This window comes from Trematomus bernacchii, unplaced genomic scaffold (assembly GCF_902827165.1).
Source record: "Trematomus bernacchii unplaced genomic scaffold, fTreBer1.1, whole genome shotgun sequence".
Taxonomy (NCBI): Eukaryota; Metazoa; Chordata; class Actinopteri; order Perciformes; family Nototheniidae; genus Trematomus; species Trematomus bernacchii.
In genome coordinates this window covers 3378725-3391735 of record NW_022987705.1, presented here as the reverse complement: position 1 = coordinate 3391735, position 13011 = coordinate 3378725, and the positions used below count along the sequence as shown (strand labels likewise).

The 13011-nt window shown below is 40.1% G+C and overlaps 1 protein-coding gene across 1 annotated transcript; it reads right to left on the bottom strand.

The window, feature by feature from the left end:
* Positions 1 to 243: 243 nt before the first annotated feature.
* Positions 244 to 12425, bottom strand: LOC117490461 (beta,beta-carotene 9',10'-oxygenase-like). Its single transcript, XM_034140215.1, has 12 exons — positions 12318 to 12425; positions 10918 to 11122; positions 10631 to 10842; positions 10113 to 10228; positions 9860 to 9962; positions 9045 to 9173; positions 8797 to 8957; positions 8026 to 8193; positions 7029 to 7166; positions 6583 to 6765; positions 3624 to 3734; positions 244 to 1626 (listed from the first exon to the last, which is right to left on the bottom strand). Exons 1-12 carry the CDS (start codon positions 12406 to 12408, stop codon positions 1510 to 1512), a joined length of 1734 nt encoding a protein of 577 aa, XP_033996106.1. The 5' UTR covers positions 12409 to 12425; the 3' UTR covers positions 244 to 1509.
* Positions 12426 to 13011: the final 586 nt, after the last annotated feature.

Sequence of the window (13011 nt, the reverse complement as noted above, 5' to 3'; positions counted from 1 at the left end):
GGGAATAAAAAGAGAGTATAAGTGGATTAAAAAAACGTTTTTAGTGTACGGTTTAGCGAAGAGAAATGAAAAACTTGTAATTCGGTATCTAACACACTAAAATAAACAAGAAAATCCACTTCCTGTCTTACCCTGTATAATAGATTGTGTAAATATAAATAATAAAGCTTCATATGAAACAGCTGTATGTGTTCAGGATGCACAGACAATCCACATCATTGTAAAAACACTCGGCAGTCCAGAGAGATTTAAAACATTTTATTGGCAGAAAGAGTGTATAAAAGCAATCAAAGCTGTAAAAAAATATATTGTTTGATTACAAAAGAATGTCTTTGAAGAAAATTATAATTAGGCACTTTGGTGGAGCATCGTGAAACCTCAATGTCACAGGTTTGAGTACCATATCAGTTCTTTATGAAATACATTTAACATAAAATATTTGTATTAATAATTAAACAATTATTTTAGCTTATAGGAAATGGGCAACTGCTCGTCTGTGTCTGCGTCGCTCAGTTATTTTCTGAGTTATTGTGTGACTTAAAAAAATCTAAACCAAACATATAACACCATAAAACCATAGCTTATTTCTGTGTTCTGGTGAAATTACAGTATTTTTTAAAAGGAGTCTGAGGGCTAGGAAAAGAGCACAGATGTAAACGTTAGCTCCCCTGAGAAGGGCTGTCTGAGTCTAAGGTAAAGTGGTAAAAATATTCAAAATATAGCGTACACTTAAACTGATATTGACTGGCTAAAATACGTCCTGCTACATTACTTTACGTCCATGCTGATACTCTTGTCTCTTTCTTTAACATGGCAGCGTGCTGATCTCTCATTTACTTACTACGGATAATTAGTTAACTTAAACCACCCGAATTCAGAAGTACTATCCCTTTAAAGAAGACATATTATGCAAATGGTCAGCTTCTTATTTGTATTTTGTGTCTCTACTGTGACATGTCTCCAGGCTTTAATGTTCAAAAAGCTCTTAATTTTTCTCATACTGCCTGTGCTGCAGCACCTCTTTTCACCCTCTGTCTGAAACCAGAGCCCAGTCTGCTCTGATTGGTTAGCTGGCCGGCTCTGTTGTGATTGGTCAACGGCTTAGAGATGTCCCGCCCCTTAGCCTATCACGTACAATGTGTTGGAGCAAGCCAATAGAAGTGTGAGTGTTACGTAGTGATGTCACTATGTTGCAGAAGTAAACAAAGGAGACCGATAGAGGCTTTTCTTTGGGATTTTAACCGTTTACAAACCTATATAAAAGCACCATAGGAAAGGGAAAACCCCCAAAAGCATAATAAGGCCTGTTTACTGTAAATTCATTCCTGTTGGATGTTACTACAAACCAGAGATCAGTTCAGTAACAAAACACTGCATCTATCTTTATTTCTTGCAGTCAGTACCATCGGGCATATAGTGATTATGAGGATTAACACTGTTTTTGGCATTATTATTATTGTATAACATTAATTTAGAGACATTGTGAATCAAAATAAATTAAAAAAAGGTTTATGGAGTAGCATTGAACGCACCATGGAAACCATAAGCCATGTTAACGGGCACGTTGGCTCTTGCCAGTTCTTCAAATGTCTTTGCATCCAAAACCAGGAGGAACGTTCCTTTATCCTGCAGAGAAAAATGTGTTATTAGTTTCAAATCAAGAGGCTCAACGGCATCACGGACTGTTCAGTAACATGTTGCTCTGTATAGAAGAAAAAAACATGAAATGTGCAATATTATAAACTATTTGGACGTATTTGAACAGCGCTGATTAGGCGCTTTCACACCGCAGTACTTTTCCCACTTTAGTTCCGATATAGTTCCGAAATGTTGCGTTCACACCAAAAAACTCCGGAACTAAAATGAGTTCATGAGAACCTTTTTACCCCCCTTTTGCAGTGACTTTCGTGGGAGAAAAAGGTTATTTCTGATTGGCTGGGCGGATTGCAAACCACGCCCCGTAAAAACTCCCAAAAAGTTTTGTGAAGCCGCCATTTTATTATCCTCGCATTAGCATTATTAGCATTAGCATTAGCCCAGCGCACAAACGCAGAGAGGCAACACAAAAGAAAAGATGGGAGCGGTGGAGATGAGGAGGTGTCGGCGTTCTGGCGATTTACTCAGAAGGCTCCGGGGACTTCCGGCCGGGGACTTCGGGTGGCAGTATACGCCGTGAAGTTGTTTGCGGCCTGCCAGTAAACCCAAAGCAGAAGAAGAAGAAGTGACGTCAGCGGCTTCATTTGACTAATCCTCCCCCAGGGACTTACGTAGTTCATGAGAACTAAAGAGTTCTCATGAACTAAGTTCTGATGAACCTTTGTGGGAAAAGTACTGCGGTGTGAAAGCGCCTATTGACAGACTATTACAAACTGCTGCTGATTAGAGCAAAGTGTAATTTTTCCCCTGCATTTGATTTGCTTTGTATCTGCATTTCATGTCTGTTGCTCTGTCTTTCATGGAGAAGCTCTTTGTGACAACTGCTCTTGAATGTTGCTTTAAAAATAAACGTGTTTGCTACTTGATGCGCTTCACAGAAAGGAGGTTAATAATACGATCTAGCACTACTTGAGTTCAGGACTTTGCCCAACATGCTTTCAGGAAACAGCACAACAACAACACTTTCAGACAGCTCGTGCTTTTTAAATAATAGGATTTAAATTTAATTTGAATTGAAAGCTTGTTATAAGTAGAACTAACTAACTTGCTGTAGATATCTTTGCATACCTAAAACCTAGACATTTCTGCTTTTTTTCCTAAACTATTAAAATGCATCCTGTGTCCATTGATCTATGAATATTTCATCCGACTCATGTATATTGTATGATGGACTTTGTGTCCAAGTAATACCAGACGGTCAGGGTGACCTGGTTAAACAAACTCTAAACAACTTTTGCTCTAAATAAAAAAATATACACAGTATAAAATGACACATAACAACACTGGTGTAACTCGAGAACTGCCACCCTTTTCACTACTAAACTTTCGACAAAATATTTAGCTGTTCGTCATCTGCTTTGTTTTTATGTCTTTTACTGGTAACTGTATTCTGTGTGACATCAATATGATGGGAATTTACAGCGATTCAATATGTATGTACATGTAGGTTTCCTGGCTATGAAATGTTCTCAGACAGAAGAGTGTCGCCCCGACCATTGTCAGGCAGTTATCATATGGATGTTAGGGTTGTAATTAACATGCTGTGCTTCCCCTTCTGTCTGCCCCCCCACCCTTCTTGGGACTGTAATGTGGATTGCCCAGCTGAATGAATCCTCTTCCTGTGTGACATTGCTTTTCTGTGTAACAGGGTCAGATTCTTGAGCTACAGATTCTTGAGCTACAGATTCTTGAGCTACATCAGTGGTACAGGTTATCTGGCCTTCCAGCTGGAAATATGATTGATTCTGTTAAATGCTATAACTCTTTATTAAATAACACAACTTTGGTTTAAGCTTGTATATTTGTTCTTTTCTTACCAGAAGGTGATTAAGGGTGGCATTTCCACCACAATCAATTTTCTGTGAAATGTCTATGTGAAGCACTTTGAACTGCACTTATTGTATGAAAGGTGCTATACAAATATAGATTATTATTATCTGGGCTACAATTCCTGTACTGAGTCCTACCTGTGAGGGGGTGAGGACCACAGACAGGATGACTCCCTCGTCCTCCTCCACAGCGTCAGGTGACGGCACAAACACCGGCTCTGACGGGAAGAAACCCTTCTGGTACCAGACCTGAGGTCACAGACAGGAAAAGAGCATAAGTAAAGGATAGGTAATGAGCAGCGAGGCGTTCAGGATCCTGATCCCCATGAATGTTCTTTTTTCATGATTGACCGTCTCGCTGCTCATTATCCCGGCTATTACAAGGGTATGTTCTACTGTAGATAAACCAACAACTTGACTCACAATACTGACTTCTAAATGGATTATTGTTGAAGTCCACATTTTGTCTTTGTCAAAAACTGACACCCCTAGAAAAGTTTGTTCTACCTGCAGATCAAATCCATAACAAATATGTTATGATCAACTAAACTTAGGTACAATTTCAGATGAATAAAAGAGTGAATGTTAGCCTCTGTAAGTCAAGGAATACTAAGAATATTATTTTGTTATGATTTGCATTTGGAATCAAATGTATAACTCATTAAAGGTGGGGTAGGTAATTTTGGAGAAACCAGCTCGAGTGCGCTAGAATTTGAAAATACACAGCCGGAAGAAATCTGCAACTTCCTTACAGAGCCCCTCCTCCAACACACACGAACGCGCACATGACCAATGAGGGCACGAGATAAATGTGTGCACAGATGGAAGGCTGACAGGCAGGTAGGCCATCCAGTTATTTTATCCGGGCCGGCTAAAATGATTGGTCGTGCTTTTTACAGTACTACGGCTTCCACAGATGACATTTTTTTATGGATTTTTTGTCAAAGCACTTAAGATATTCATTGCTATCGGGATGTTAAGAGCATTCCATGGAATATAACAAAAAGTGTATCTCGAGCTGGTTTCTCAAACTTACCTACCCCACCTTTAAGGCATTGAATAAACCGTTTTCCCATGAAGAATTTATTACAATAACTCATATTTAAAAGTTGTAGTTTGTAAAATGTGGAAACATGTACATTTAATGTAATCTAATAAATCTAACTAGTTCCTTCTCATTGCTGCTTCTACTGCTGCTATCACTGCTTTCATTTATGTCTCCACACACACACACACACACACACACACACACACACACACACACACACACACACACACACACACACACACACACACACACACACACACACACACACACACACACACACACACACACACACACACACACACACACACACACACACACACACACACCATCAGGGATGCAAACTCATCAGGTATGAAAAAGGTGACAAGGATCCGAGCCCCCCGACCCCACGGAATATCGGCTTTAAAATGAGGAATAACAGAGGATTTTAGCAGTCAGAACAACTAAAGCAGTTAATAACAGAAACGCCAAAGAGTCACATCTAATAGAAATGTATAAAAGTATTTATTTGAATTGTGGAGCAGTCAGTTTATAATTTTGGCAGCACTGTTGAGCATTTTGAAAATGTATTTTCATGCCTCTGTGCAAGGCTTAGTCTTTCTATCTGTATAGCCAGTGGTGTAAAGTAACTAAGTTCATAAACTCAACAAGTACTATACTTGGGTACAATTTTGAGATACTTGTACTTTATTTAAGTATTTCAATGTGTTGCTACTTTGTTCTTCTACTCCACTACAGTTCAGATGTAAATGGTGTACTTCTACTCCACTACATGTATTTAATAGCTTTAGTTACTTTACAGATGTGGATGAATGATGTGAAATATAATCAAGTGTTAAATCAGACTTTAGTTCCACCTGGAGTAAATTCACAAGCTACCCTGCAGTATACAAAGTTATTAAAACTAGCTGCACCTTTACCAGCTTTGAGAACACTTTCATGATCAATCATTATAAAACATATCATATATATTATTCTGAAATGGACCAATCTGCACAACGACTACTTTTACTGTTGCTACTTTAACTATATTTTGATGAGAATACTTTTCTACTTTTACTTGAGGAACATTTTGAATGCAGGACATCTACTTCTACTTTTACTCAAGTACAAGACCTGAGTACTTCTACTTTTACTCAAGTACAAGACCTGAGTACTTCTACTTTTACTCAAGAACAAGACCTGAGTACTTCTACTTTTACTCAAGTACAAGACCTGAGTACTTCTACTTTTACTCAAGTACAAGATCTGAGTACTTCTACTTTTACGAACAAGACCTGAGTACTTCTACTTTTACTCTAGTACAAGATCTGAGTACTTCTACTTTTACTCTAGTACAAGATCTGAGTGCTTCTACTTTTACTCAAGTACAAGATATATACTTATACCACCTCCGTTTATAGCCTATGAAAAAAACTATTTGAAAACGAAGGCTAAAGCTAACGTTAGCAGATAGTGACAATGTATGCTAGTTAGCTAGCTCAACGATAATATTGCGACAGGAACACTTTTCAGTGCACATCACGCTCTGCCGCTCCGACAGGGAGCTCTGCTCGGAACACCTGAACGGCCCGTTCTAACAGCTGTTCACCAGCGGTCCAGTCTGTGCCACAGTGACTCCGGACCGCACAGTTAATATTAACGAACGCACCCGTAGGTAATGTAGCTGCTGAAGCTAGACCCTCATCCCGGAGCAGCAGAGCCTTATTATACATCCATGAGCAGAGCCGACAGGCAGGAAGACTTGAGCACACAGCTCGCGCTTCATTATAATATATAAAAAAAGAACACCATGCGTGTCATGATGGCACATAACAGCTCGCGGCCGCAGATTACTCCGGGTCCGAGACCCCCCACATACCCCAAAAATATTTTTATTGCAGACCTACATGAATCACACAAACTACCTATTTTGGATTCAAAACGGCGAATTTCGCCGAAAGGTGACAAGTTTGCATCCCTGACACACACACACACACACACACACACACACACACACACACACACACACACACACACACACACACACACACACACACACACACCAACCTTGAGCGTCTTGTCCTTGAGGTCCATCTTGAGCAGAGAGTCTCCCACCAGGTGTCTGAATCCGCAGCCGTAGAAATATCGATATTGTCGCGTGTTACATTTCCCGTAGTTGATCTGAGGGAACTCCAGGCCACCGTACTCGTAGAGGTCGTCTCCATGGAGATCCTCGTGTTGGCAAAACACCTGTTGACAAAGAGCGGATCAACTCTATTGTACCACTGTTTGTAGGATTGTTGTAGGATCAACTATTTGCATATCCCCCTTTTACACTTTATTTTGCCCTCCTCCTTCCTTTTGTACTTATAGCCTACTATTTACAACAAGTATGCTGTGTGTCAGACTTGTAATAGAGTATTTCTACATTATAGTATTGCTTCTTCTACTCCAGTAAATGAGCCGAGTACTTTAAAAGCTGTCAGGAAAACAAACTGTGCTTAACAACCCACCTTATCTTTGTTGATCTGGACACAGGTTGCTGTACTGGAGGGCCGTGTGTTCAGGTTCTGGTCTGTCGGGGTCTCACCCGTCAGCTGCAGCGGCAGAACAAAACGCCTCGGGAAGGCCCTGCATATTGTGTTGTAGACCTGACAATGACACCACACAGGAATGCAGTGTTTATGCATTTTGGGAAATTTAGGGAGGGTACAAAAACTTGTTTTCTCTTTGATGATGTTCAACGGTGACTCTCAGGGTGGGCTTTACCTTTGTTTACTGCACAAAATGGAATCTAATTTGATTAAGCCTGTCAACGTTAACGCTTGCGATTCATCTGGAACTTTACCGGGTTCAAAAATAAAAAACTTTGACCCAAAGTTGCTCCCGTAATTGGCACAAGAGACATACATTGCACTGACTGGAGACAACTGGACGTCAGGAAGAACAATCACTAGCTCGCGGTTGTGACACTTGACAAATGTTCTGCACTCGATCGCTTCAGGTGTAGTGAAGTCACAGGAGGCATTTTGGAGAAGCATGCACAAACAAGTTTCTTGAAGTTGCAAATTGAGTGGGAGATAGTGGAGAGGTTCATCACTGAGAGGACAGATAGTGTGTAGCGCACATTATGAAGAGGGTCATCACAGCGGCATTTTGCTAAGTGTCAGAAAATTGGCGAACTTCATGCCAATAAATCAGAAATCATGTAATAAAGTTAAAAAAAAAAACTCTGACTTATCTTACCAGTTTGTCATGCATTTCTTAATTATAACACCACATGTGTATTTGTTTTATCCCCCAATACTTGTATTTTAAAAGTGTGATTAATCATGATGAATCACAGATTATTTTTTTGTTATTTTTTATCGATTGTAAACATTAGTAGTGTAAATGGAGCAATGGCATCTGTTTTCAAGTTTCTGGAAGTGGCACAAGAATGACACGGTCTCACAGTGTGATAGCAGCAGAGAGAATACTACAATATGAGCATATAAATGATAAACTGACCTCATCTAATGCTTCTCCTGACTTGCGTAAGTTCTGGATGAGATAGTTGTTGATGGCTCCACCGTCGTCTGCGCAGCACAGGTCGATCATCAGGAACCCGTCCTCCTCGAAGGCGTTGATCTGATGGAAGGTGGCGATGGCTTTGGTGTGGTACTTCACCGGGCTAACCTGCGAAACAGAAGTCACTATTAGATGATCCAGGTTTTAAAGGTCCCCTATTATACTGTTTTTCATCAATATATTATAGGTCTCAGATATATACAAAACATGTCTCTGAAGTGTTTGGCTCCAAATACCAAACAGATCATTCTAGCATCCCATAATCCTCTCTGTTTCAGCCCTGTTTCAAAAGTGCTGATTCTCGGTCTGTTACTTTAGATGAAAATAAGGAGCCACTCCCCACGCCCCTCAGAGAGATATTTGGTTAAAAAGAACTCAATGGTGCTCTAGGAGGAGATTCAGGTGATAAGGGTGGGGGGGGGGGGGGGGGGGGGTTACCTTGGTTGGTGATTGGCTAATGGTTACACAAGCCAAAAAATTGTTATGACATCATAAAGTGGACAAAATCTGATCAGCAAATTTTCAGACAGGTTTTTATATAAATGGATCAGGACAAAAAGTGAGAGAATCTTTTTTCCTGAAACTTGATGACTCTCTTTACACAGAGGGGGCACGTGTTTGTGTATAAAAGACATGAAAAAGTGGATTTTGCATAATAGGTGACCTTTAAAGAAGTGAGGGGATTTCCCTACATCTATAATCACAACTCACCTCGCCTGTACGCTTGTCCACGAGATGGAAGACAGTTTCCTGTTTGGGATCCCAGTAGATGCCGTCGCTCAAAGCCTTCCCCCTCAGTTTAGCTGTGACTATCTTCATCAGGTCCATCTTTATTGGCTGCTCGATGAACACCACGTAGTTCTCTGACATGGCTGGAGGCAGGAGAAGGGTGTCATTGGCAGCTTCAATTGAAATAAAAACACCACAGATGAATACTATATCCAGGAGTGCTGTCTCACCAAAGCTGTGGTAGTAGGAGGGATGGGACTTGTTGGCAGGCACAATGGAGCAGAGGACTTTGGCTCCATGGAGAGTGTCTTTGGAGTCAGACTTCTCAGGAGGAACTCTGATGATGTTGTACAATGCTCCTGATACATAGGATAAACAGGATAAACAGGATAATCAGGGGTGGAAAGTGACAAAGTACATTTACTCAAGTACTCTACTTAAGTACACTTTGAGGTGCTTTTCCTGAGTATTTCCATTCTACTTCATCCCCTAATTTATTTGTTGTTTTGTCTGTCTGACTGTTTTTTGTTGTTGTTTTTTTATTCCTGTTTTTTCTGTAAAGCGACCTTGGGTCCCCTGAAAGGCGCTATATAAATGTAAGTTATTATTATTATTACTTTATACTTCTACTTCATTTGAATTTGTAAACAAATAGTTTACATCTTGTTTCCATGTATTTACTTTGCAGGTTATAGTTATCAATATGAGAAATGTCTCCGTGTATTGATATAAATCGGCGCTGCTTTTAACAACAAACCATATGTAAGCATCTGTGCAGTATAATCAAAGCATTATTATTCAATAGAATGCTCATTTTGACGAAAACATGCATTTTCACTGAATCCTTACTATTCAAAACACTTTTGCATAACACCAAACACCATTTTATCTAAATATAACTTTGCTGTTCTTAAACGCAACCCTCAGTTACTTAAATTCAACCACAATTCTCTTGTTTTTTTCACATTGGAGTATAGGAAAAGTGATACATATACAAACATTTTGTGGGTCTTTTATTTCTTTAATTTGAGTCAACTGGACCTACCTTTGCTTCCATAGGAGTTGCCCATATTGTAGGCGGTACCGTCAGGGTCATAGTGGGGGTGAGCAGTGGCTCCATTCACAGCAATGAACTTGCTCCAGTCTACCTACAAAACATAATAGAGCAAAATGGCAAGATGAGGATTAGGGCTGATATAACTGGACTATAAAGACAGATTATATATATTTATATATACAGTATACATGTAAAATAATGACACTGTTATTGTTTTCTATATATTGCTCCATGTTACTACCTTGTCCAATGTTTCTAAGTTTTCCGGGTTCACTCTATGCATGAAGTTTGTCTCCGTGCTGACATAGTAGTCACCTTTGTATTTCACAAAGTTCACATTTGCATTGTCCGTGGAGTCTGTAACAGAGAGAAACACACAGTATTGGCCTTTTCAAGGAACAAGAGTCTTCCTTCCTCAGCAGGAATCTTTTCAGCTGCAGTTCAGCAGGAATGTGAAATGTTCAGTGTGGGTTAAACCCTCTAAGGTTCCCGAATGCAACAGATGTTGTTATGTAATCCTTGTGTAAACAGAGCACTAGAGCTCCTCCCCTGGCCCCATACTTTCAGCAAAACTTCTTCCACTAGATTTACATTTTCCCTTTGTCTCTTGAGCTTCTTCTGAGACCACCAAGCTGCAGAAAGTGAAGCCCCACTCTCAGACAATCACCCAACAAACCAACTACAGTCAATCTTCATGAGCCCTCGCCTTTTGTCACAAGTTATTCATTTACTCCGTCTCTTCTTATTTAGTGTACTCACCCATCATCTCAAAGCGGGACAGGAAGCGCTGGAAGATGTTTTTACAGGGGTCCGGCAAAGCGAGGGTACCAAATTCTGACATCATGATGCGGTCCCTTTCACTATTCTTCCTGTAGGCCTCGCTGTTCAGGAAGCGACTCATGTAGGTCACCTGGCCTTCTGCGATGGTGAACTTATGCAGCAACGCCATCCCATCAAACCAGTGATTGTAGCTGTGAAGAAATTAACGCTTTAGTCAAACACGTTTAAACACGTTATTTGTTAGTGTTGTTGTGCAGGTGACTCACTGTGTGTTTCCAAACTCAAACTTCCCCGGGCCGTTTCGGAGGAGGTTGCCTTTGACCCATGAAGGAATGGATCCTTGTACCTCAGTGGAGATTGGCTCTGGGGTTTCTTCTACAGAGCGCACCAAAGGCTCAATGGTCTCCAGCCCCTTCATCGCGGTGGTAATGCATTTCACGGCCTTGCCATTGTCAACAGGCTTGGCATCATCTGTCGGAAACACATAAACACTCAGTCAAACCCTTATGGTTCTTATCTTGACTACAAGAACAATCAACATCGAAACTGATCTACAAACTCGATCATTTAGAGCAAAAGTGACTGCGAGAGTTCAGTTTCTCAGTGGGAGGAATAACTGGGTCAGAGTGATTTTGTTTTCTTTGGCTTCACTGCAGTGTTGGCAAACATCCTAAACAATTAGGAACGCTCCATATATCAGATCCAGTGTCAGATCTCTAATGTTTGTTGAGCTTTCAGTCATGCAGTATAGGTCTAAGGAGTGGCCGTGATACTAAAACAGAATAAATGCTGTATTGTTTCTATTATCCTAATATTCCTAATCCTATACACGTACAATATAGTAACGAATGAAACAAAGAAAACACATGAAAAAAAAACTTTAAGAAAATGAGTTAAGGCAAGACAAGGCAAGTTTATGTATAGCACGTCAACACTGGGCCATTCAAAGTGCTTTGCAAAAAAACAAAAAAGTAAGAACAGTAATATATAGTGCAGCGGAATCACTCTATAAAATGACATTTAAAAACCATCAAGGAGACTAAAATAAAAATAAAACAAGCAAAACATAGGATAATACAGGTTTAAAACAAAGGACTATGGATGTGAAAAGTTATTGGGTAATGGTTGACATATTACCAGACGAATTGCAAAACTTCAGCAGAAATACAATAAAGTCAACCCACTGCACTCAACTCAAGAATGGCGGTGTAAAAATAAAAGCCAACCTGTCATTGACCCCCATGAAGAGAAGAGTTATTATGTAATAATAACCTGCTATAGAGGAAGTACCGCAGGCAGTCTGATGTTTACCTGGTTAACATTTCCTGTATTCATTGCGTATTTACAAAATTGCATTGCCTTACGAGCAGTGTGGATCCAAATTAAACTCCTCTCGTATCATTTTTCATTTCTACTGACTGAGTATTTTGAAGAACAGTTTGTACAGCCTGATCGCCCATCATCCTGCTTTAGATCACACAGTGATAACGAGGCACTAACAGCACATGATGTTTTATTATGCATACGCAGCGGCAGCACATATAAATAAGGTTAGGGGGATAACGGTATAACGTGGGGCGTAACATGCATCAGCGCTGAATCCATCCAAATGTGAATACACTGTTTTCTCTGTATAGTAAACGGGTATTAAATGGAGCAGGCTTACCTGAACTCTCGATATTCACAGGAGGCATATCCTCGTTTATTGTGGATGGATACAACTGCTGCCGTGTGACCGCGTCCTGCTGCACCCACATGAATATAAGTGCATGCATCAACACTATTACGTAACACCAGATGAGGGGAGGCTGCTTTGAGCATGCGCAACACAATTTCACGTGGAATTCGATTTTCGAGGGGCGCGCGGGGATGGTTTATTAGATTGATTAGGAAAGAGCATTGTTATGCCGTAGATTGAAGCCTTGCCGTAGATTGAAGCCCTGTTCGCGGGGACGAGCAAAGTGACGTCATCGCCTGTATTGAGCGTTCGCCTAGTTTTCTAAGCGGAAAAACGAAAGATACTATTTACTTTCTCTCTTTTGAATGATATATTTCCCATCAGATTAAACAGCAAACGGCTGAATAAATAATGTGCATACAATTGCGTGGAGGCTCGTTTTAAGGACACTTTTCAGATCTGTCACAATCTTCGTATTGGAACAAACTTCCGTTTTTGAGGCCACTCTGTTATGTTCCTCCTTCCTACAGAACAGACAATGACAGGATAATATGTCATTTGTCAGTATAGTCCTATTTTTTTAAAACCTTCTCTGTTGTTTAAGTGTCTGATAACCACGAATATAAGCAATGATATAACAGTAATTATATAACATATGTCAGACACTGTGTTATTTTCAATC